The 26,769-nt window shown below is 40.5% G+C and overlaps 1 protein-coding gene across 4 annotated transcripts in view; it reads right to left on the bottom strand.

The window, feature by feature from the left end:
- Positions 1 to 3,481: 3,481 nt before the first annotated feature.
- The window catches only part of LOC108261246 (cullin-3), a 46,290-nt gene continuing 23,002 nt past the window's right edge, over positions 3,482 to 26,769 (bottom strand). For 3 of the 4 annotated variants that reach the window (XM_053673837.1, XM_053673836.1, XM_053673835.1), the window contains 13 exons: positions 26,608 to 26,768; positions 25,673 to 25,787; positions 24,730 to 24,958; positions 24,328 to 24,473; positions 17,412 to 17,588; positions 15,207 to 15,377; positions 12,718 to 12,825; positions 9,594 to 9,718; positions 8,891 to 8,987; positions 7,471 to 7,605; positions 6,667 to 6,853; positions 4,909 to 5,054; positions 3,482 to 4,688 (listed from right to left, as the gene is read on the bottom strand). In XM_053673837.1, coding sequence (XP_053529812.1) covers positions 4,557 to 4,688; positions 4,909 to 5,054; positions 6,667 to 6,853; positions 7,471 to 7,605; positions 8,891 to 8,987; positions 9,594 to 9,718; positions 12,718 to 12,825; positions 15,207 to 15,377; positions 17,412 to 17,588; positions 24,328 to 24,473; positions 24,730 to 24,958; positions 25,673 to 25,787; positions 26,608 to 26,768 — 1,929 coding nt within the window. In that variant the 3' untranslated portion in view covers positions 3,482 to 4,556. Of the gene's footprint in view, positions 4,689 to 4,908; positions 5,055 to 6,515; positions 6,854 to 7,470; positions 7,606 to 8,890; positions 8,988 to 9,593; positions 9,719 to 12,717; positions 12,826 to 15,206; positions 15,378 to 17,411; positions 17,589 to 24,327; positions 24,474 to 24,729; positions 24,959 to 25,672; positions 25,788 to 26,607; position 26,769 lie in introns of those variants that run through there. The other variant, XM_053673838.1, reaches the window with a different exon arrangement.

The following is a 26,769-nucleotide window of genomic DNA, read 5'->3' as shown; positions in this document are numbered from 1 at the left end:
ACCCCAGACATGCATAGACCGGCTCCTCCTCCATGAAACTCCCAACTGACTTCCTTCTTTCCCCTCTCAGAGACTGATGTCTCTAAACTCCTCCTCTCTAGCCATAGCAGAACCTGTCCTCTTGACCCTATCGCTTCTCACCTTCTTCAGTCCATCTCTCCCACACTATTACCTGCACTCACACACATCTTTAACACATCCCTCTCTACTGGCACATACCCTACCTCATTTAAGCAGGCCTGGGTCACCCCACTGCTTAAAAAAACATCACTCAACCCTGCTATAGTTGACAACTACAGACCTGTTTCCCTCCTCCGTTTTCTTTCCAAAACTCTTGAAAGAGCCGTTTTTAATCAACTCTCCAATTTTCTCACACAGAACAACCTCCTGGACACCAAGCAGTCTGGCTTCAAGAGCAACCACTCCACGGAGACTGCTCTGTTTTCCGTCACTGAAGCCTTACGACTAGCAAGAGCAACCTCTAGATCATCTGTACTCATCCTACTTGACCTCTCTGCTGCTTTCGACACTGTGAATCATCAGATCCTCCTGTCAACTCTCTCCAGCCTGGGCATCACTGAAACGGATCTGCGCTGGGTAGAATCCCATCTCTCTGACAGATCCTTCAAGGTATCATGGAGGGGAGGTATTTCTGAAACTCAGCAACTCACAACTGGCATTCCACAGGGTTCAGTTCTGGGTCTACTCCTCTTTTCTATCTACACTACATCTCTAGGGCAGGTGATTGAGTCTCATGGCTTCTCATGTCATTGCTATGCTGATGACACCCGACTCTATTTGTAATTCCAGCCAGACTATCCATCCGTCTCTGCACGCATCTCTGCTTGTCTGTCGGACATCTTGGTCTGGATGAGGGAACACCATCTTAAGCTTAACCTGGAAAAATCTGAGCTTCTTGTCATCCCAGCCTGTCCCTCAATCAACCACAACCTCACTGTACAGCTCGGCTCACTCACACTCATGCCAACCAGGACAGCCAGAAACCTTGGAGTGATTCTCGATAACAGCTTGACCTTTACGGACCACATCTCAACTGCAAGGTCCTGTAGGTTCATCCTGTACAACATCAACAAAATCTGACCCTACATCACCTAACAGGCTACACAGATACTAGTCCAGGATCTTGTTATCTCTAAACTGGACTACTGCAACTCACTGCTTTCAGGCCTCCCAGCCAGCTCCATCAAACCCCTTCAGATGATTCAGAATGCTGCAGCACGCCTCGTCTTCAACCAGCCCAAGAGAACCCATGCCACACCCCTCTTCATCTCCCTCCACTGGCTTCCTGTAGCTGCCCGCATCAAATTCAAGGCCTTGATGCTCACCTACAAGACCTTGTCAGGAACAGCACCCTCCTACCTCAACTCTCTCCTGAAGGCCTACTTTCCTTCTCGCAATCTGCGATCGATTAGCGACCGATGTTTAGTAGTTCCCACTCAGCGTGGCGCAAGGTCCCTTTCCTTCAGAACCTTCACGCTAATTGTTCCTCAGTGGTGGAATGAACTTCCAATTTCAATCCGGACCGCAGAATCTCTCACCATCTTCAAAAAACAGGTAAAGATCCACCTCTTCCATGAACACCTAACCAACTCATAAAAAAATAAAATAAAAAATATTGCACTTACACCTCTACTCTGTACTCATGCTTCTTCTGGAACTCAATTAATGGGATCTTGTATGGTAGCACTACTTGTATAGTTCTCTGCTTGATATATCGCTTTGCTTGTATTTTTTCTCATTTGTAAGTCACTTTGGATAAAAGCGTCTGCTAAGTGAATAAATGTAAATGTACAAGTGTGCTCATTACCAAAACGTGAAATAGGTGCAGGTGGTCATGTGACATGTAGTGCAGTGGCTGATGGGAACTGGAGTCCAGAGTTTCCTGATATATGACACCTGGAATGCACAATTCAAAAAATGATTTATGAAAATTAATTAAAATTGGGGATATCTGTTTTTGCAAATGAACTCTTCATATGCAATTATGGATTAATTGTAAATGACCAATTTACATGTATTGTAAGTACCATAGTCTACCTATTTTAATATTAACTTAGTAGCAAGTTATTATAACACAGGATGCAAAAGAATAATTTGCAAATGTTGATACAGACCAGGTTAAGTTTAGTTTTCTCTTTAGGAGACAGTCAGTGTGAGTGAGGATGATCCTGAAGCAGGTCAATGTGTAGCAGTGTCATGGACATGGGGAGTAAACCATACCAGCCTGATCCAAAATTCAGCAAAAGTACAGCAACTTCCAAACAAGATTTTGCGGTTTCAGGCGAACTGGTACAGTCAGTATTCATGCCATCACTACAGTCCAACACTGAAAAGGTTCTTTGTTTTGAGTGTGTCAAAGCATACACCATAAAAAAAGACCACTTTGGGAAAAAAAGAATGACCTTGCCTTCAGCACAAAGGGTTTCAATAATTGGAAGCTAAAGCTAACAGGTAGCTTTAGTCGCTGTTTGGATCGTTTAAATAGACACCAAGGACTATCAGGAAGAATGTTGATGTTGGATGCAAAACATTTTTTTTGTTTTTTTTTCTTCCCTTTTCTATTAACAAGTAATTTCATAGTTTACTTTCTTTTAGTCTTTGATCTGTTGCTTTGTATAATTTATATTTAAATGTAAATACAGATCTTAATGTAAATATAGATGTTATATTTTAATAAACCAGTTGGTTGTCAACATTAAACAGTCCTTTTTTTCCGGGGTGGGTGGGCCCTACCAATACTGAGACCAAACCTACACCCTTGACTTATTAGTCTTGCTGATTTGATATAACACCGCAGTGAAAAAGCAGGAGGGGAGGCAGCCAGTACCTCTGAATCACTGAAGGGGGCGTGTGTGAGCATACGGGCTTGTTCTGCTATTCTTCTTCTTCACGTATTACAGACAAATGGCATTGTGGGTAATATGCTAGCTGAAAAAAGTCAAGTGCACCGCAATCAGTCCGTTTATTTTTATTTTTTGCCCTGACTGCAAAAATGGAAGATTATATATAAGCTAAAACATTTCTCAAAACTGGACTTTCAGTCAAAACTGGAAGTGATTAATAATGGAAGACCGATGCCGGAGCTAAAAGATTTGCTTCAAACGACGGGTCAGAAGATAACGCGCTCTTTTCAAACGGAGTGGTACACCCGAAAACACTGGCTGTGTGTTTGTGCTTCGAGAGGCCGCCTTTTCTGCTTTCCCTGCCTTTTGTTCTCAACAGGTGACAATGTCTGCACTACAACAGGATTTTGTGACTTGAAAAATATACCAAGAAGCCTCAGCAGACATGAAAGTTCAACTACTCACATTCAAAGCCAAATTGCTTTAAAAACTTTTGAAAGCACAAGGATAGATTTGGCTTTGAACGAACGATGGAGACTAAATATTAGCGTCCACAATGCTAAGGTAAAGGAAAACAGAGATTTTAAAAGACCTCATTAATGCAACTTGCTTCCTAGCCGAACAGCAATTAGCATTTCGTGCTAACGATGAGAGTATGACCTCTTCTAATCGTGGCAGCTATGTAGCTCGCGTCCCTGTACACCTCGGAGTATTATAGTAGATATAGTATAGTTAGATACGTTGTTAATGTTATGTTCCCTTAAATAAATACGTGTTTACCTGCTTCCGTACTCTACTCCCTTACGTCTCGCGATGTGACAGAATACTCCGGAACAGAAACAAAACAAACGCATCTGTCTGCAGTAAACAATGTCACGGTTGTCAACATCCGAAGAGCATGCGCTCGTGCATGTGCGCGCCTCCTCATCTCTCCAAGCGCGTTGCCGGAAGCGGCGGTCGTGAAATTCGCTCATCTCACTCTGATTGCTAGGCTATTTGGTGCGTCATCAAACTCGTCATTGTTCAGTCAAATTTATTCGGCCGAATAATTTCGGTTGCCAAACATTCAGTTCATCCCTATCTATAAATTTGGGACCGAGAGAAAGGCAGAGTGATACAGTCAGTCAGTTCATGCTGCTATTTCATTTAAATACGTTGTGTCTAGAACTGCAGATGAAATTATGCCAATGTCTAGATACCACAGAGTTACTACTGAAACCTCAAGAACACGGCAGGTGTTTCAATATTAACCTTTTTATTCATTTTTTTCCAGCAACCCACATTTTTGCTGTTTTTTTATTTTATTATTTTTTTTAGTTATTTATTTTCTTGTTTTTTTACAATAATGAAAACAAAAAAAATGTGTGGTGCATTCACATTTTCCCAAGGGATTCTTTTTCTTTTCCTTTGAACAGCAGTTTGTACACAGATAAACCAGTGAAGAGCTTGAAGCTGGATCCATCCATGGCTGAGATCCGTACAGGAGTGCAAGTGGTGGCCTAATCAAAACATCTACAACACTTTATAATGGATTGTTTCAATTCTTTTTGCTGTTCATTTCTGATCTTTTGTGTTTGTTTTAAGTTGCTTTTGTTCAGGAGGAAAAGGTCAGCTTCCAAAATTCACCTGTTAAAATGAATTTCCCAGTCTTTATGAACAGTTTTTCCCTCATACACCCCTCTGTGTCCATGTCTATGCCACGTAAGTGTACACTTTGCGATCCTCTGGTGTTCGTGCCAAATACTCTCTTTCTATAAGTCCTTCAATTCTCTTTTTGATCACCACTGGGCTGGGAAGGAACCGCGCCCGTAACTGCTGAGCCACCTGATGGACGAAGCCACAAATCCGACAGTTAGAAGGGTATAAAAATAAAACAGCAATACAAAAAAGTAAAACAGTACTATAACATCTCTACACGATCAGTTATTCGGCCTGGATTTGCCACTGATGGGAATTAAGATTTATAGAGATGACTAACTGAGCTAATTGGAACTGACTAGAACAAGACATGGAATAAAAGATGTATGCTTATTAAAATACACACCTCTGCTACAAGTACATTGTGCTGCATCTTCTTTCTTGATTTCATGATGCGCACTATGGCTGCCTCGATTTCGTGTTTCCGGTCATCGTCCACTTTCTGTCGCGTCTCCTTCCTCTCTGGGTCTGTCTCCCCCTGTTTAGCAGCGACTGAAGCACAACACTTTATTACAAGTGTGCTAAACAGGACCATACAGTGTGGCATTATAATAGAACAAACCCAAATACTGATGTTTAACAAGGTTTTTTTTCTCCTATATTGAATGACAGAATGCTTGAAGTTAGGCCCGTCATGATAATTGTGTTATTGACTGATCATACGATATATGGACATGACCTCAATATTGGCTATTGTGTTCACATGCGTGTTTGTTTACATAAGAATGAATTTCACCAACATTTTAGCCGTTCGCATCCTATACGCATATGAGTCTAATCACACAGCATAAACATATTACAACTCACTTCTGCACTAAATGACGTGAATGCACAAGTGAAATTGAACTTAAGTAAGGTGCTAGGTATGACATAAGTCATGAACTAAAGAATTCACAATGCTGTATTACAATAGTGTACTCATTGTAATATTCTTTCAGGAGATTAGGTTTTCACATTTGTTTTTTTGTTTTGTTTTTTTACACATGTTGAAGTTAATAAAGAAAATGTGTGAATATTTGGTTTAATTTGTGCATTTTCTCATCAACTAAAATGCCGTTGACTGATATTCACTGCCTTTTTACTCAGAGTAAAATTGACTAAAATGAATAAATGAGACACGACGAAATATTGACTACATTTAAACGATATTTTCATCAGAAGACAAAAACTATTTTCTGACCTAATTCCAATGTCTGGATATTCTTAAGAATTCAAAGTTCGTTGCTCTTTGAAAGGGTGTCCTTGCATTATTATACCTATTATATTATCATTATTTCATAAAATGGTATTAATATGACACTAATATCATTTATTCTGGGACAACATATCGTCCAACAAAAGTAGTTATCGTGACAGGCCTACCTGATGTTGTTCCACAGTGCTGATTGTGTGTCTCAGGTGTGTTTAGAACCGAAAAAAAATAAATCAATCTGTCAAAGGCCTCTACAATCACTACAATGAGACAACTCTCTCTGACTACATTCACATCAAGGTAGCATGCATCAATCTAAAAGTGACTCCGATCTGATAAAGCTATGTAAACATTATGTGCAAATGTATGTAAATATTTCCAGATTAGATGTGTGTCATGTTCCTATGTGATGAGACAGATCCAACATGTGGACATGCATCTGTAATCTGGAGCGCCAGATTATAAAGTGTGCTTTTTATTTCCTTACGTTACACTTTACCGTGCATGCGAATATCGCAATCATCACCACTCAACTTACACAACTGTCAGTAACAGAGGCCTTTTTCTTCCCCTTGCACTAATCACAAATACTGCAGCTAACATGTCAATCACTTTTAATAATGAACACCTGGGCTGCTCCCTTGCTCATTCTATCGCTATACCAGCGATAGACTATCTGGTAAATGTGCCAGGTTATCGTTGATTTTATATAATTATTTATTTTCAATGTGCACCAGTGAGTTATGACAGATCAGACTTACTAATAAACATGAATTATAACCGGAAACAGACAGATGAGAAATGAGCTTGATGAATGATGAATAAGGCTTTCAATGTGAAAACAGTCTTTGTCCATCACCTCTTCAGCTTCCTCTTTCCTCCAGCAGTGATAGAAGTGTGTAATGGCACTACCTGTCTGGATTTTGACTCTGTGCAGTTTGGAGGTAAACTGGTCGTTGACTGTAAACATGTGTCCGTTCTCAATCTCTTTGCTCTTCGGCTCCTTGGTAAGCACTCGCTGCGTGGGCTTTCCACACGCCAGAGACTGCAACGCTCGTACCAGCTCCCGCTCCGGGATATCCGTCTCCTGCTGGATCTCCTACGATAAAGTATCAGTTTATATTGCTACCACTAATACGCATTAAAGTATTAGCATTTAATAGATGTAATTACTTTTTTTTTTTTTTTTACTACTACCACCACCACTACTTGAGGTTGACCAATTTATCACTTATAGGTTTTTCCCGGATGCGTCCGTTGCGCGAGTAGTTATACATTACACAGTACGAGAGAGGCCTCTAGAGGCGAAATGAAAAGCTATCACCGACAAATTTTGTTGTTATTTGAAGTGTTTTTTTTTAATTATACATGTTGAATGTATATATTATATTTGCTTTAATATTTATTTATAGTTAATATATATTCATTTATATCATTTAAAAAAGTACAGTACATTTCCACAGTAGCCTCAGTGCTGTTTATTTTTGTAATAAAGCTCAACAATATTTTACTTTGAGTGTTATATTTCCATTCAGTATCTTAATTCAGTGTCAGTCATTTTAAAAACTATCGGCTGATTAATGGGTTATCGACAGGTACTGCCCTACTTAGTTATCAGTAAAATCCACCATTGGTCAACCACTACTGCTAATAATAATAATAATAATAATTAAAATTTTGGAGAATAAAGACAACAAGAGTGACATACTGCTGTACCTCAAAAGTGCACTTTTCTCTGTTGTTGAACAGCATGAGGATAGTCATCTGGAAGGTGGATACCTGCAGTATGTGCTTCCTTGTGTTGGAGCCTGTTACCTGTGCACCTCCTACGCCTAATTCTGATCCATCCTCCTACAGAGATATAGAACACCGAGCACACAGCTGAATTACAACCAAAACATACTGATCTCAAAGATATTTTAGGAAGAGGGCCTACTGTACCAGAGGCAGGTTTACAAAGCATCGCTAAACAACTGACGCCTTCATTTAAATTTCAGCTGTATTAGATATATAGATATAACTGTTACATTATCCAATGTATTTCGGTTTGCTCTAAGTGCCATTTGTGTGCATGTCGGTGGTGGGATTGGTTTCTTTTGTCTCCTCCCCCTTCTCTAGGCCCTGCCTACTGCATGCGTCACGTTCCGGCTTGCTAATGGATGATCATGTCTTGTCCACACCTGCTCCAGCCTTGAGCGACAAGATTGGTTGCCTGCTCATTTCCGGAAGTGTACTTAAGCCTCGTCGGTCTCCATCCCAGGGCAGATCATTGCCATTTGCTTTGTGTATAGAGACAAGTGCTTTTCGCCTGTGTAGGACCCTATGCCTGATTTGACTTTGTTTATGCTCTGCCCTGTTACGATTTGAGTGATACCCTTGTGTATATATGTATATATTATTTTGTTAATTAACACAGTACTAGTCACCTCTGTAAATAGTGCACGGTTAAGAGTGGTTAGTAGGAAGTCGGTGCCATTTGTCTTGATTCTTCTTTTCTCCTGGTTTTGAGTTAGCTAGGGAGTGAGGGAAGACATGTATTTTTGTTTTCTTTTCTTGTAGTTTAGTCAGTTTTCTTTGGTAAATTTAGAGGGAATTTTTGTTTATTATTTTGGCCTGGCCGGCTTCTGAAGAGTAAAACCACCGTGTGTATAAAAGGTGCTCCGTTTGGAGAATAAACAAAACAAACGCAATCTTGGTCTCGCCAACCGTTTTCTTTTTTTATTGTATGTTGCGGCCCGACCTAGACCGGGTCGTAACTAAAACAAAACATATTAGATATAGATGTATCTAATACTCCTAACACACAAAAATGACTTTCGGCCATTTACCCACACTACAGCCATCTCTATTCCAGGCTTTTGTACTGTAACAGCCTTACAAGCTTGAAGTTGTACAGAACTGTGTCATATTTCATTGTTTTTATTTTGTCCGCTGCACAATAGTCATTAAGGGGAGAAATCATGGTTATATATTTCTGAACAAAAAGATCTATATTTTCTAAGCCTTTGTATATTTTGTTGTCCTTGATCTGCATTATCAGGCAACGTTATCTCGTATCCCATTTTCGTCCATATCATGCAGCGGTACTGTGCACCTTATAATTCATCGTGCTAGTGTCAAAGTGAGAGCGTGTTACCTTTTTCACAGGCCCATAGAAGGTGGCATTGAGGTCTGCTGAGCCCATGTGGTGCTGCAGTGTGAGCTGCCGGCCACTGTGCTTGGCCAAGTAAAACCTGTAACACAGTTCACACACAAGCTTTGATCCCTTTATACCCCATCCTGCAAAGGGAAATAATGTATTTCTTGTTCTTATACACTCGATTCAATAGTTTGAGAATTGATAGGCTTGCTGCCTAACCGATGAGATCAGTTATTTAGTGCAGAAAAAACAAGCTGTGCAGTACATCCAAGTTCAAGCATATACGCTCCATGTGGGGGTAATGGTGTTGTGGTGGCAGGGGTGTGGTCGAACGTCAGGAGAGGAGGTGGGTCGAACCAGCAGGTAACATTTGATGGGTTTCACCTGTGCCGTAACCGGCATGAGAGAGAGCTGAGCAGCGCAGAGCTGTGCGTGTGAGATAAAACCGCTGTAAAGCAAAAGTTAAAAAAAAGAAAAATAGAGAACCCGTTTCAGTTGTCCCAATCCTGCCTCCCTGTCTCCTGCCGAACTGAAGAGAACTGTTACAGGCGCTTATTATGTCTACCTGCCACCACATTTCCATCATGGCACAAAGGAAAATGATGATTATAAAGGAACATAATAATTGCACTGAAGTCTGTGGTTGTGATTTTGTGGCAGCTTGTCATTGTTGTGATGCACAACAGAGCATTTATCATACCTTCTAAAGACCTCAAAGGCATGCCGTGGGGAGTGAGGGATGTTGCATTTGGGCGTAGCCGACTGTGTAGGCCAGTAACCTGTAGTCAGGACTCTGACTGTTAGATCAACACCACCTAGAGACAGCTGAGACAAAAAGAGACCACACACACACACCATAATTACTGCTCAGATAACAATTTGCACAGGGCTGTCTATGGATGGGCAATATGGACTTAAAACTATATCACAATATTTTCTGGTATTTACTGCAATAACGATATTAGTGACGATATAAATACAGTATCATTATCCACTCTTTTTGGCTACACATGACCGCTGCATGCAGTCTTGAGAGCCTCAAAAACACAAACACTGATCTACAAGTAAAACTGATTTTCTGTAAACCAGCTTCACGTCCACCTTCCGCCATACTTGTTTTTGCACTTGAGGTGAAAATGGGTTGCAGACCGTCTCACACAGAAATATGTCATTAACTAGGCTTTATCGTTATTATCGCTGGAAGACTAATTCATATTGTTGGGAGAATTTCTACCGGTATATCGCAAATGATAAAAGATAACGCCCATCCCTATTGCTGTCACAGATTAGAATGTGTGTGTGTGCGCGCACAGTTGAATGGGTAATCACTATAAGTTAAGGACTTAGACAATCGTAGTACAGGAAAAAATGTTAGTGTGAGAACACATCAGAGAAGTGTTCCTCTCACAATACTAGAACAGTGTTGCTCATTATTTTTCAGACCCAGCTGGACTCCCTGTCCAATTCCTATTGTTGAATAATAATATAATTAACCGGTGTAGGAATTTTTAGTTGTTGTATTTCATCTTGATTTGCATTCTGTTTTGGTATTGCACAGGGTTTGCGTTTCTGTTCATTTAACTGTTATTAGAGCATCTCTGAAACGAAAGGAAAACTCCACCCTGAAACCCAATTTGTTTATGTAAGGTATAACTGATGACGTGCCATTGAATTATTAGAAAATAATACACACCCACATCGGGGTGTGCATTATTGTTAAGTTCTTCTCTGAAACCAGTCACAGAGCCAGAATTTGGACCCTGCACTGGCTTATTCCTCTCGTCCGAGCTCGAGCAGAAGTCACACTGACACCAACGTTCAGTGAAAGCTTCTTCATTTAATGATACACAAAGCATAATATATACACACACACAAGAAATATTGATAAATGTCAATTGGAGCAGGTCACAGATAGATAAAATCAAAACATCTATTACGTAGGTTTGAGTGATATAAGAACTAAAGATGTCTAGTCTACCAGATGATAATAAGAGGAAGAAGAAGAACCGAGAGAGAGAGAGAGAGAGAGAGAGAGAGAGAGAGACAGACATGGTGATTAGGAATGCTCAAAACAACACATTCCACGAACACAAAACAATTTGGTTCCTGTACATCATGACACAAAGTAGAGACCTTCAGAACGGAGACACAGAGATAATGCTATGAAGCTCATCAATTATTTTCTAATAATTCAACGGACTGGAGTCAATTATTCCACAAAAGAAACTGCATCGAACCCTAAATATTAGGGTTGGGTATTGTGACCAATTATTCGATTCAATTCTTATTTATATGGTTTCAATTTGATTTTGATTCAATATCAATTAATTATCAATATTAATATTAACACGTCCATGTTTTAATCCATGTTTTAATATAAATGCTGGTAACTGAAACCCTCCTACTTAGCTATATTGCTGAAATACACTTTTACGTTAACAATAGCACACACAAAATTACGTTTAATTACTTTTTACTTTTACTTTGAGTAATAAACATCGCGACTAGAAATCATAACCCACAGGGGCAGTGATGACTTGACGGTTAAGGCTCTGGGTTACTGATCGGAAGGTTGGGGGTTCAAGCCCCAGCACTGAGAAACTGCCACTGTTGGTCCCTTGAGTAACCCTTAACCCTCTCTGCTCCAGGGGTGCTGTATCATGGCTGACCCTGCACTCTGACCCCAACTTCCTGACATGCTGAGGTATGCAAAGAAAAGACTTTCACTGTGCATATGTATTCAAATTCAAAACATGAAAGATGGCGACATTCAGGAGGTGAGGCGAATAACAAATCATATACATTTGCTCTCAAGTAAAGCATTAAGAATCGAGTCGGGGATTTCCCCAATAGATATCGTTTCGTTCAACTGAAGATCGATTCAAATAGGAGAACCGATATATTTTACCCAGCCCTGGCTTATACCACAGTTACCACACCTCAAGACATTGGCCAGATGTTTTATATCAAAACATTTGTCAGGTTTTTGTCCTTAAAACACTTGTGTGTGGAACTAATTTATTACTCATTGTTGATAATTCCAAAATGTCATTTTAGAGATAGTAACGAAGGCCATTGATATGCAGTTACTGGAGAGGAGGAGAGAGAGAGAGAGAGAGTTCACAGTTTTTTCCCCCCCTCACAGAGTTCACTCGTTTCATGATGATAATATAAAAAAAGAACAAATAAATAAATATTGATAAGCCTACTTGTTCATAGGGTTTTTCTGTTTTTTTATTACTGCAGAAAATATAATGAATAAATAAATAAATAAATATTTATAGCCTACTTGTTCACCAGGTTATTACACGTGCTCGTTCGCCCTCACTTCCTTTTTTTTCTTGCTCTCTCTCTCTCCCTCTCTCTTATAACAGCATATCAATGGCTCAAGCCTCCGCTTTGCCTGGTGGCCGCATTACCACCTCGGGTGCACATTTTTTATCTAATAATTCAACCGCGAGTCATCAGTTATTCCTTCTGTATTTCTGAAAAGTAAATTTGCTTGTTGCTAGCTCTGTGTGCTGTGGTGGACAGTAGCCTAACTTCTCTGTTATTTCAGTTAACTTGCTGAAGCGATATGGAACTGTAATGCGGTCAAGACCTGACTGGAACTATTTCTGCTGTGCGTTTACTAACAAAAATGATTGCAGGCCTCAGAAGGTCTGTCAGCCAATCCGAATCAAAAATTCAATAGTGCTGTGGTATAAAATGAAATATTTGTGATGTGCGTAGTGATTCTGGTGATAATGGGATGCTTGGTGCTCTGTATGTTCATTATAAAATAGAAAGTTAGTGGTTGTGAGCTGATGGTAGTGGTCTTTTACCCCAGTGGACTGCAGGTGCTGCCGGAACTCGTCCATGGTGGTGTTAGAGATGCTCATGTCCCTGAACATTCCTTCCAGTTTCGAGGTGAACTGACAACCACACTCTGTCTGCAACACAGAAAACATCAGTGTGTGTAATGCTCGTGCTCAATTCCAGTTTACTGCCCATGTCTGATGTTTTCCTCCAGTCGCTCACATTTATCTTTTTAACATGTCTGATATCCAACACTACTCTGAACAGATCCTGAACCAAACTACATGAGCAGGAAACAAATAGTGATTAAGGATAGAAGAGCTGACTGTATAAAAATAAAATGTTAAATTTACAAATTGCATGAATTACAACCGAAAGAAACCTAAACAAATATTGGATCATGTTCCTCAATAAATAAATTAAGACCAAGTATAACATTTGTCTCATTTGTTTAATTGGGTTCTCGTAAACTACTTCTAGGACCTGTGTGAAAATCTGATAATATTTAAGGTCATATTTATCCTGAAATGTAGAAAATTCTAAAGGGTTCACAAACTTTCCAGCACCACAGTGTAATATTATATTATACATACATACATACATACATACATACATACATACACACACACACACACACACACACACACACACACACACATATATATACAGTGAGGGAAAAAAGTATTTGATCCCCTGCTGATTTTGTACGTTTGCCCACTGACAAAGAAATGATCAGTCTATAATTTGAATGGTAGATTTATTTGAACAGTGAGAGACAGAATAACAACAAAAAAAAATCCAGAAAAACGCATGTCAAAAATGTTATAAATTGATTTGCATTTTAATGAGGGAAATAAGTATTTGACCCCTCTGCAAAACATGACTTGGTACTTGGTGGCAAAACCCTTGTTGGCAATCACAGAGGTCAGACGTTTCTTGTAGTTGGCCACCAGGTTTGCACACATCTCAGGAGGGATTTTGTCCCACTCCTCTTTGCAGATCTTCTCCCAGTCATTAAGGTTTCGAGGCTGACGTTTGGCAACTCGAACCTTCAGCTCCCTCCACAGATTTTGTATGGGATTAAGGTCTGGAGACTGGCTAGGCCACTCCAGGACCTTAATGTGCTTCTTCTTGAGACACTCCTTTGTTGCCTTGGCTGTGTGTTTTGGGTCATTGTCATGCTGGAATACCCATCCACGACCCATTTTCAATGCCCTGGCTGAGGGAAGGAGGTTCTCACCCAAAATTTGACGGTACATGGCCCCGTCCATTGTCCCTTTGATGCGGTGAAGTTGTCCTGTCCCCTTAGCAGAAAAACACCCCCAAAGCATAGTGTTTCCACCTCCATGTTTGACGTGGGGATGGTGTTCTTGGGGTCATATGCAGCATTCCTCCTCCTCCAAACACGGCGAGTTGAGTTGATGCCAAAGAGCTCCATTTTGGTCTCATCTGACCACAACACTTTCACCCAGTTGTCCTCTGAATCATTCAGATGTTCATTGGCAAACTTCAGCGGGCATTTATACGTGCTTGCTTGAGCAGGGGGATCTTGCGGGCGCTGCAGGATTTCAGTCCTTCACGGCATAGCGTGTTACCAATTGTTTTCTTGGTGACTATGGTCCCAGCTGCCTTGAGATCATTGAAAAGATCCTCCCGTGTAGTTCTGGGCTGATTCCTAACTGTTCTCATGATTATTGCAACTCCTCGAGGTGAGATCTTGCATGGAGCCCCAGGCCGAGGGAGATTGACAGTTCTTTTGTGTTTCTTCCATTTGCAAATAATCGCACCAACAGTTGTCACCTTCTCACCAAGCTGCTTGGCAATGGTCTTGTAGCCCATTCCAGACTTGTGTAGGTCTACAATCGTCCCTGACATCCTTGGAGAGCTCTTTGGTCTTGGCCATGGTGGAGAGTTTGGAATCTGATTGATTGATTGCTTCTGTGGACAGGTGTCTTTTATACAGGTAACAAGCTGAGATTAGGAGCACTCCCTTTAAGAGTGTGCTCCTAATCTCAGCTCGTTACCTGTATAAAGGACACCTGGGAGCCAGAAATCTTTCTGATTGAGAGGGGGTCAAATACTTATTTCCCTCATTAAAATGCAAATCAATTTATAACATTTTTGACATGCGTTTTTCTGGATTTTCTTTTTGTTATTCTGTCTCTCACTGTTCAAATAAACCTACCATTAAAATTATAGACTGATCATTTCTTTGTCAGTGGGCAAACGTACAAAATCAGCAGGGGATCAAATACTTCTTTCCCTCACTGTGTATATATATATATATATATATATATATATATATATATATATATATATATATATATATATATATATATATATATATATATATATACACATACACACACACACACACATATATATACACATATACATATACATACATACATACATACACATATAATATATATATATAAAAATATATACACACACACACACACTTACTTTACACAAAAGAGCAATAGAATCAAAGAGAGAACAAAGAGCCTCATACCTTAAGCTTGGAGATCATATTTTTCTCCGAGTCATCAGAGACGCTCTTATTGGTGAGAAGCCTCCTGGCCAGGTGCTGTTTGTAGTAACGCTCGAAAACATCTTTCTCCTGCATGAACCGGAAGAGCACCATAGCTTTGTCCAGGATGGACTCAACCTCCTGCTCGGTCAGCTACAAGACCCAAACACCCAAACACCCATGCATTTATTGCGTACATAAGCTTACATCAACAAAGGTACCACTACTACAGCACCTCAACTAACAGTAACTTAAATAACCAGTCTCCACAACCAGTCTGAGCAGAAAAGCATCTCAGAATGCACAGTACAATCAAACCTAAAAGCAAAAGGTCCACCGCAGCAGCAGATCACACGGGGTTCCACTCCTGTCAGTCAAGAATGGGAATCTGAGGCCACAGTGGGCACAGGCTCATTTGGAAAAGTACCAGGCAATCAAACGGTCTGGTTTTGGTGAGCCAGTTACTGTAACAGCAGGTTCTGAAATACTCAAACCTCTGAGATTTCCCCATTCTAATGGTTCATATAACATTAACTGAAGCTCTTGACCACTATCTACATGATCTGATGCGTTGTGCTGCTGGCATACGATCAGCTGATTGGATAATTGCATTAATGTGCAGGTATTAGCATTAAACGTTTCTTATACACTTTTAATACAAATTTCATTCTGTTGTCTGATTTGAATTAGGCTAGAGCAGCCTGAAGGACTAATTGTAGAATTAAAAATAAGGCTCGTTTAAATGGTTTGAAACGTTTGGTCTTTCTCACATTTGCAATGTGCTCACATTGATCCCTGACAGTTCTAGAATAAAAAAAACTAAACTGCTGATCAGTAACACAGAGACACAGTGTTCACAGTAAAACTGCTCATTCAATAATTATACAGCACCGTTACTCCTATTTGTCTTTTCAGGATGTTCTACACATAATCGGAAAAAGTTACCTTTTCATGTGTTGTCATATGGAATACATTACTGAATACATTTATCATCAGCCATCATAACATCAGTACTTTATTCTGCCTAACAGTGTATATGTATTAGTATATGACAGCAAAGCACTTCTGAAGCTGTAGGAGGTGAATCAAGTTCAGTGAATTCTCCTACAGTGAATCAAGTTCACATTTACATTAGGGCCATGATCGATAAGACCCAATGGGGGAATTCCTCGCAAAATTCCCCCATTGGGTCTTATCGATCATGGCCCTAATAATCCACATCTCTGAATTGGCTACATCACACTCTCCGCTCCACTAATAGCTGGTGTGTGGTGAGCGTTCTGGTGCAGATCCTCACCCCACCCCTCCCCATACTATGTAAAGCACTTTGAGTGTCTAGAAAAGTGCTATATAAATGTAACTGTAAATATGTGAGTCTTCCCCCAAACTACTGCCACAAAGCCTATACAATTGTGTGCTTAGAAATGTCTTTGTATGTTGTAGCATTATTAACTTCCTTTCACTGGGACTAAAGGACCCAAACCTGTCTCTGAACGTGGACAAAATGAAAGAGATGGTCGTTGACTTCAGCAGAGCACAGGGCGACCACTCTCCACTTAACATAGACGGCTCCTCCGTGGAGATCGTCAAGAGCATGAAATTCCTTGGTGTTCATCTGACAGAGAACCTCACCTGGTCCCTCAACACCAGCTCCACTGCCAATAAAGCCCAACAGTGCCTCTGCTTTCTGAGAAGGCTGAATAAAAGCCCATCTCCCACCCCTCATTCTCACAACATTCCACAACTATTGAGAGTATCCTGAGCAGCTCCGAATCGGATTGCAAGACCCTGCAGAGGTCAGTGAAGGCAGCTGAGAAGATAATTGGGGTCTCTCTTCCTTCCATCATAGACATTTACACCCCATGCTGCATCCACAAAGCCATCAGCATTGTGGATGACCCCACACACCACTCACACACTCTTCACCCTCCTGCCGTCTGGAAAAAGGTACCGATGCATTCGGGCCCTCACGGCCAGACCGTGTAACAGCTTCATCCCCCAAGCCATCAGACTCCTCAATACTTCAATACAAGACTGGACTGACACACACATAATCTGAACTGAACACCATCAAGCAATCAAGCACACAAAGACTAACCCATGCAACATAAATGTTCATAAACAGTCCTACGATAAATGGAACAGAAGTATAGAACAAAAAACAATATGGAATCGTGATCAACGTACCCCTTTCACTCCTTTCTTCAGCTTGTCATCAATGAAGAGTGAGAGGTACTCGGGTGATCGGGAGTTGAGGTTCAGAAAGTACTCAAAGTCTCCAGCGATGGTCTGTTTAAAGAGCCGGTCGTTACCGAAGGATTCCTGCAGGAAACGGTCAAAGCGTGTCTTCAAGTCCAGCAGGCCCTGTGCAACACAGACACAGTGACATTTACCCACAACATTTATATCCGTTTGTGTACGTCTAATGTCATACTTCTGGTCTTTTCTCCCATTTGTACCATGTTGTGCCATTGAAGACATTTAGGTTACACTAGAATTTGTTGAAGTATTAAACTTCAATACTTGTGAATAATAATGTCAGCAACTGCTATTAAGCATGGTCAAGACCCTCAATAGGCCAGCTCTATTCTTGGATTACGCATTACTTTTGGCTGCTTTGGATAAAAGTCAAACAAATAAATGTAAATCATTGGGAAATGTACATTATAACTGCATGGAAGAGAGTAGGCTGGGGTAAGGAACCTTTTCAGCTTGGATATCCAATAATATGTTTTTTTTTTTTGTTGCTGTTTTTTTTTTTTTTTTTAAAGAGGCAGAAGAAAGTTTACAAAGATATATCAATATTTACATCAATATAGGGAATGCTTAAAAGGCATTATCTTTTCATAATCAAAAATCCCTAACCCTATAGATCACTCTAAACTTTATTGCTGTGAATTTGAAATAAAGCTCCACACCTCATAACCGTCTGACCCACCCAGTGTTGAGGTGTAGAGGTGGTAATGCTTGTGGGTTTGCCTGTTTTGGTATCTTTCTTCATACTGCTGTCTGTTTGCTCTCTGTCCTCAGCCGCAAAAATATACCCCAACATCACTCATCTTTTCCACAAACTGTGATAATAAAATAACTTTTTTTTTTTAGCTTTGCATTTGCCGTGCAGGACACTGTGTGCTTTTTGGCCATTTGACACAAATTAGCATTCCTAAATCAGTTCAGCCAAGCGCAATGTCAGTATACTATTGGCCTACGTAAATGTGTCATCAAAAGCATTCAAAGTTAACGAATAGAAACATTTACCACAGTATAGTACTGAAAATAGAATTTTGATCGTGCAAGACCACTTTAAAAGACTCAGATTACTGCACACAGTGCTAATTTACCAGAGAATGCAGTAAGCAAATACCAAAGCTTGCAGAGTTAATCTAATATGTGCATGTGCATATATATATATATATATATATATATATATATATATATATATATATATATATATATATATATATATATATAAAATCCACCAAAATCAGTGCCAAATTGTACAAAGTCAATAGGTTGTGCATCAGTTGTTGGCTAGACTCTGGGGTAACCTTTTGTGCTTCTTGTCTAATAAAAACACAACATTGACAGTCGCATTTGTGATGGAAATTACTCATTTTTACTTTGTAATAAGTTTGTTCTTGTTCATGTTCATCAGAGGATAATGCCTAAGAAGGCCATGTCATGTCACTGAGATCAGTACGGAATGTTTATCTGCTTACAGAGACACAAACATGTTCTTCTGTTCAAAGTTCAAAACAAAGCCTGTTTGAAATGCATCAAACTGCTTCTTATCGGTACACAGAATTATGTCATGCTCTGCGTTTCATATATATAGTAGTGGTTTAATACAAGGGATTCAGAGCGCTCTCATTATTCTATCCTGCTTTATTCTATCCTGTATTAACCATCTTTCTGTAATAAACCTTTTTACCTTCAGAGGACGAGTCTGCGAGTGTTGTCTAATTTCCACGACACATTCCACAAAAACATGAGTGTATAAGTCCAAACCTGCATGAGAATTGTACAATGAGGATGAAACACACGGCGTAATTACCTCTCCCCAATCCCATTAAAGTGGACTGAAGCTAAACTCGCTTAAACTATGTGTGCCAAAACGTTTATTAGTTTATTTTCATAACACCTTCACAACGAGGCGAGTTAACAGCACCAGCCAAGTTAAACATTTCCTTATGGTACCTCGACGTGGTTAGTCGGCTGTATGCAAAATTGCTTCACAGCACAAAGCTCGAGGTTTTTAATGGAGAGAGTAGTGATGGAAAGTTCGGATCATTTTACTGACTCGGATCTTTGAATCTCGTTCAGCAAAATCTTTTTTGTTCCCCGGAAACAGAAATGATTAGTTCAAGACTCTACTCTTCAGGTTCAAGTCGTTCGTTCATCCCACTTCCGGTACTGCATGGTGCATTGCCTATGCGGCGGTCACCTGAAGAACGAATGACTTGAACTTGAAGACTCGAGAGGTGAACTATTAATTTCTGTTTCCTGTGCAGAGCCTATTTGGATGTTACAGCGCATGCGCGTTCAAAATGAACGACACCTCACTGAGAGAGAGAGAGAGAGAGAGAGAGAGAGAGAGAGAGAGAGAGAAAGAGAGGTCATGTACAACATGAGCTGTTGAACCCTCGTGAGTTTTTTTGCATTTAAAATTAGATAAATCTCAGGGAAAAAAAATAAAATTTGTCCAAAATGTCATGGTGAACACATAAATAGCGAAGACATTTGGCTAAACCAGTTTCGAAGAACAAAGAACACTAAAGGAAAACAGCAGTGAAGAACTTTCTGCACACTGGAGTGGATCCTAACACTGGAGCAGACAAGAGACGACGAGAGAGAGAGAGAGAGGGAGAGAGAGAGAGAGAGAGAGAGAGAGAGAGAGAGAGAGAGAGAGAGAAAGAGAGAGAGAGAGAGACAGAAACCAGAGAAACAACAGGAAACTACATCCAATATGTCCTAGCACAACAAAAAAGGATTAATGCTTTGGCTGTGTTTAAAAAAAAAATAAATAAAATAAAAAAATAAAAAAAACAGACAACTGACCAAACAACGCCAGAAAAACAACAAAATAGAAGCAGGACAGAAATACTCTCATTTCAAGCGGTGTAAGCCCTACATTGAACACCGGTTTGGACTAGTAGCCAACTTCCTGTTTACACTTGTATGCGCATGTCCAGTGTCCATGAACGGTCATATGACATGCGTTTTCGGTCGTGTTGTGTGGACTGAGATCGTTTCTGAAACACAGCAGAAACGCCAGTGTGGACGACGATCGGTTTCATTTTAAAACAAAAATGCGCTAGGGTAAGCAGAGCCTCAGACTCAGTGAGCCCCCAATCATATCATTACAAAGTCCTGCAATACCAAGAGCTGATCAAAGCAAACACCCTCCTCTCTCAGCTGGTCCGAAGCTTTAGCCCTGAAGGATCACCAACACCTACTAACCCCAACCACATGGACACGTCAAACACATCAGATTAGATCAAATTACAATACAAATGAAACAAAACTGCATCACCTGCAACACAACAACGGAGTAAAATGCAATGCTATTTGTCCCTGAAAAGACAGTACACCACGACAGACTATCTGTACACAGTGACAGACTAAACCCTGAGAAGCAGCTTGACAAGATACAGACTCAGTGGACACGCCCTAGCAAGAGAAACAGGCAGACACAGGAAAACATGGCTCCCACAGGAAGAAAGGGTCGTGTCTACACTGCAACCAAAACACAGTTGAGACAGAGCTGCACTTCCTAACAGAACACACAACATATACACACATCCGAGATAAACTCTTCCCCAAAATTATACACACACACCAAACATTTGACTATGTATCAAGCAGTGACCCCCCCCCCCCAGGAGAAGATAAACACTGCTGTATATTAGCAGCACAGTATGTCTCAGCCTGCCACAATATTAGGGACAGTGAGTGATCTGCCTTGCCCTTGTTTTTTTATGTAATTATTGTGATTGCTCTTTTTTTATTATTAGTGTATATTTTTTCTTATGCATAATTATAATATGATTATTATAATATGCATGTAATTATACATATATCCTTCTTTTTTCAATTATTCTGTATAGAGTACATTTATTTTGTCCTAAATTTGTACACTTATGTATTTATGTATTGTACACTCATTTTATCTATTAGTATTTTATTCAGTTTAATTTTATTCTGTCTTTTTCTTTTATTTCTCTTGTACTTGGTAATGTACAACTGTTTGTCATGCAACAAATAAAGCATATGAAAACTGAAAAAAACAGAGATTGAGAGTGAGAGAGAGATTTTACACCTTGTACGATTAATAAAACTTAACTGATACTGTTCGTTGCTCACCTTTCAAAGTTCTCATGTTGTACAGGCATGAAGGAAAAATTATTCTTCGTTTCCCAGCACATAATTACACATTTGCCATGACACTGGTTTTATTCAAATTTCATTGGTCCAGCTGAGCAACCTATTAACATTGTACAGTATGGCAATGCCCCTGCGATGGATTGGGACACTGTCCAGTGTACCCTGCCTTGTGCCCGATGCTCCCTGGGATTGGCTCCAGGTTCCCCGTGACCCTGTAAAGGATAAGCGGTATAGAAGATGTATGGATGGATGGAGTATGGCACTGCTGTTAGTGGATGAGACTAATTCCCTATAAGCCACATGGTAACTGAGCAGTGTGCTCAATGCAAATGAAGCACATGTAGACCTGATTTACGGTTAATGAAAACGTCGCTCTGTACTGCACACGCAAAAATGGCTCTCAATGGTTGGTATAAATAATTTAATGCTGCTTTGTTAGTACTGTTAATGGTACATTTTTTTAAGCATAGTTGATATTGTTTGAAATAGGTTACATTAAATACATTCCTTTGTCCAGTTTATATAATACTGATAAGAGATATGGAGTTATGAAATACCCAGATCTGACTTACAAAACAAAAGCTGATCGTAATCCCTGGACACGAACAATCATTAAAAAATAGGCCAACTTTTTTCTTTACCCTAAATTCTTTGAGAAATAACCAGACAAGAACTGACATCTCCTGTGCTTAAATAAAATAAAGTAAAACCTGCTGAAGTGAAGCACACTTACAATGAAAACCCAAAGGCAAATCTAAAATGAGCCTGAATATACTGATGAGGAGCTGCAACAGATGGAGAAGGACAGAAGACAGAAGAAGATATGCGAGGTTGCGAACACAAGGGACACTGTGTGTTTGCTGATAAACATATGCTTCTGCGTTTTTGTTTTGAAAACTCCATCCGTGTGACTACGCTGGTAATGCACTACTGTCTGTGTGGAGTTTCTGTGCACGTTCACCCCATGGCTGTGTGGGTTTCCTCCGGGTTCTATGGTTTCTTCCCACTTCCCTAAAGCATGCCACTAGACTGCCCATAGGTTTGAATGAGTGTGTGAATGCATACAATGGCCTGGCATTCCTGCCCACTGTTTCCAGCATAGGCTCTGCATCTGTGGTGACTCTAACCAGGATAACGGCCTAATTAAGATGAATGAATGAATAGACAATTTATGAAAGTATACACTGATCAACAATAACATTAAAACAACTGACAGGTGAAGTGAATAACACTGATTATCTAGGTACAGTGGCACCTGTCACGTGGTGGGAGATATTAGGCAGCAAGTAAACAGTCAGTTCTTGAAGTTGATGTGTTGGAAGCAGGAAAAATGGGCAAGCGAAAGAATCTGAGAGACTTTGACAAGGGCAAAATTGTGATGGCTTGATGACAGAGTCAGAGCATCTCCAAAACAGCAGGTCTTGTGGGATGTTCCCAGTATGCAGTGGTTAGTACCTATCAAAATGGTCCAAGGAAGGTCTGATGAATCACGTTTTCTTTTACATCGTGTGGATGTCTGGGTGGCATCAAGATGCACTATGGGAGTGTGATGCTCTGGGCAATGTTCTGCTGGGAAATCTTGAGTCCTGACATTCATGTGAATGTTACTTTGACACGTACCACCTACCTAAACACTGTTGCAGACCAAGTACACACTTTCATATGAACTGTATTCCCTAATGGCAGTGACCTCTTTTAGCAGGATAATGCTTCCTGCCACACTGCAAAAACTGTTCAGGAATGGTTTAAGGAACATGACAAAGAGTTCAAAGTGCTGACTTGGCCTCCAAATTCCCCAGATCTCAATCCGATCGAGCATCTGTGGGACATGATGGTCCAATCCATGGAGGCCCGGCCTCGCAGCTTACAGGACTTAAAACATCTGCTGCTAACTTGTTGGTGCCAGATACCACAGCACACCTTCAGAGATCTTATGGAGTCGTCGATGGGTCAGAGCTGTTTCGGTGGCACAAGGAGGACCTACATAATATTAGGCAGGTGGTTTTAATGTTACGACTGATCGGTGTGTATGCATTTCTTAGGCTGAATACAGACTTGAAGATTTTAAGCCCGATTTGCACCCTCCCAAACGATCGGGGGGTGCATGGCCCGATTTGAGGCTTGTCGCTTGTTGAGAGAGAGAGACAGAGAGAGCACGAGAGAGACGGAGGGAGAGAGAGAGAGAATACAAGAGAGAGGGAGGAGAGAGAGTGAGAGAAATGATATGCAGCTAATAAGCAAAACAAAGTGGGAGTGATACTATCTTCTGAAGTTTCTGTGAGCTCTCGTGTCTGTGAAATTGTTATTGACAGGTATGTGGTTTCGCGGTCTGGCAAAATCATCTAGTGCGTGTGTTCGGAGGATTATAAAACCTGTTAAGATACTAAAAAAAATCGTCCACTGTGTCCCCGACATTAAATTGACGCCAAGTACGCTTAGATTTTCAGGAGAACCACTTGTCCATAAATCTTTCAGTATAGGGAAACTGGAATCTTTGTCGGTGTTAAATCACCCATTTGCTGCAAGTGTGGGAAAATAAGATGGGGCATGATCCATTAACAGGCTAAGTGACCATGGCTGTTAACCACCTGTAACTGGTGAGTTGAATTTACTCAAGAAAAAATACTTTCTTTCCCTATTAAAAATGACAAATACTGATTTTTCTCTCAATTTTAACAATCTCTCAATCAGCGCAGTAGCAGGTTTAGGAGTTTCTTGCCTGTATGTAGTCGACAGGGTTCTTGCCCTCTCCCTCCTCGGACACCAGAGCTTTCCCCTGTTCTCTCAGATATAGACTCATACACTCACACATTGTTTTCAGCCCGTTTGGCACCCTGCTGAATAGCTTATACATACAGGCCAGATCTGTGTGTGTGAGAAAGAGAGAGAGAGAGAGAGAGAGAGAGAGAGAGAGAGAGAGAAAATGTAATCAAGCAATGAATCCATCACTATTTAGCATCACAGTATCCACAAAATGCTAGCATGACTGACAAGACTGGAAGCTAGTGGAAGTTAGTTAGCTTGCTAAACGGTTTTGAACACCCCAGTCATTATTTTGAATATTGATTAAATATAATCAGTCATTATTAGGAATACAGGAATAGCACAATGCTCCCCTCACCCTCCGTCTTTCCGTGTTTAAGCATGTGGACCAGGCCAGAGTTCTCCATCTCCACGATGGTCTTCATGTGCTTGGAGATGAGCTCCCGCTCCACTACCTTGACGATTGGCTCCTCTGTCGACTTGTCCAGACAGTGCATCACTCGCTCTATCTCTTCATTTATCCGTGCCTCTACTTTCTTTATGTACACGCTGGCGCTGTTCTCTGCCAGGAACTTCTGACTCTCCATCTGCACACACAACAGAACATCCTGAACACAGTGCGACATTAAAGTGAGACAGTAGGTACAAGTCTTTGGTCTCCGGTGTACTTCCCAGAATAGGAAATAAACACACAGACAAACACATGCACAGATAAAATAAATGGATGGATGGATGGATGATAGATGGATAGGTGGGTGGATGAATGGATTAATGGATGGAAGGATGAGTAGATGGACAGAAGGATGGATGGGTGGATGGATGGATGGACGGATGGGTGGGTGTTTGGATGGATGATGGTTGGATGTCTGGGTGGGTGGCTGGATGTTTGGGTGGCTGATGGGTAGATGGATGGGTGTTTGGGTGGATGATGGGAAGATGTTCGGGTAAGTGGGTGGATGGATGGATGATGGATGGACGGATGACGGATGGTTGGATGGATGGGTGTTTGGATGGATGATGGGTGGATGTCTGGATGTCTGGGTGGATGGATGGGTGGATGATGGAGGTGTTACAAATGATCTTTATGTAAATAAAGCCTCTCCCACCAGTCTCAGTCGTAGCAGTGCAGTTAGGATGAGGCATTAAACATGCTGTATTATCTGTTGATAATTAGAGTGACTGCTCAGTTAGTCACACCTCGTAACTGACAAGTCATGCACTTGTTTAGAAAAGCATTTATAAAGCATGCGTTATTAAAGCGAGACTGAATAGAGCAGTTATTGTCTGTTATTGTCACCAACCTGGAAGAACTCTGCAGACATTTCTAAGAAAGGAGCTTCAAAGTCTTCCTCATACACTGACCGTCCCTCCAAGCCCAATATCATAAGCATCTGGCACGCATTTCTAATTGCTCCTCTATGAGAGAGAAAGTGAAATGGGCAATAATAAGCATAAAATGATACCTAATGACATCACCCTAAGTACAGCACAGAATCAGTCCATTTTCTGGAAACAACACAACTGGGTCAAACAATATCATTATTATGGAAATTCATTTACATCAAATACTTACAAATAATCACTTTATAGCCTGTATTCTCTCCAGGGGGGGATATAATTACAATCTAATCAACACTAACATACACTTCATTTGTTAATTTTCTTAACACCAAGGGGCCACTGCACTTTATTTTTCTCAATCTTGCCAGTGTATTCTGTGAGCTTTTAATAAGAAGCAGGGCCAGCAAACATACGTCTCTCTGACACCACTCTTCTGAAGACTGTTTCTGAAATACGCAGTCATCAGAAACCAGACAGTGTGATCTGTTAGCAGGAAGTGATGGGATCGTGTGCTCAAAAATCAGAGCTCAATCTGAAATTCTCTTGCACTGACTGCACCAGACATCAACAACGCCATTCAATATATACGTGATGGGCTTGGTATTAGTTTGGTTAATATTCTAATTATTTGTCCGAGACAAGCTATAAGAAGAAATATTTGCATACAAGTTTTTGACCCTAAATGAGGAAAGCCAAACAATTTCAAAGAGAGAGAGAGAGATTAACTGGTATTTCAGACATCGCAAATGTGGAAATGGGTCAAATTGACCCATAACATAATAGGAGGGTTAAATATGCAACTCCGTGATCAGATCTTACAAAATGAAGATAATACCAGATAAAACACCATATGTATTTAAATATTTGTCAAACAGACAGGAGGTAAAGCACGCACCTGTCTACCACCTCGCCCTTCCGTTCCCGGGCGATCATGTCCAGCAGCGTCTGGCGGAGGTGATCTCTGATGCAGCCGTACCGAACTACTTGGTCTCGGAAGATGATCAGGCCCAAGTTATAGACGTTCTCTACGTTGTTCTGCTGCACATACACACGGTCC

This window comes from Ictalurus punctatus, chromosome 20, assembly GCF_001660625.3.
Source record: "Ictalurus punctatus breed USDA103 chromosome 20, Coco_2.0, whole genome shotgun sequence".
Lineage (NCBI taxonomy): Eukaryota > Metazoa > Chordata > Actinopteri > Siluriformes > Ictaluridae > Ictalurus > Ictalurus punctatus.
The sequence above is the reverse complement of the archived record's forward strand: the minus strand, read 5'-3'. Positions and strand labels throughout refer to the sequence as shown.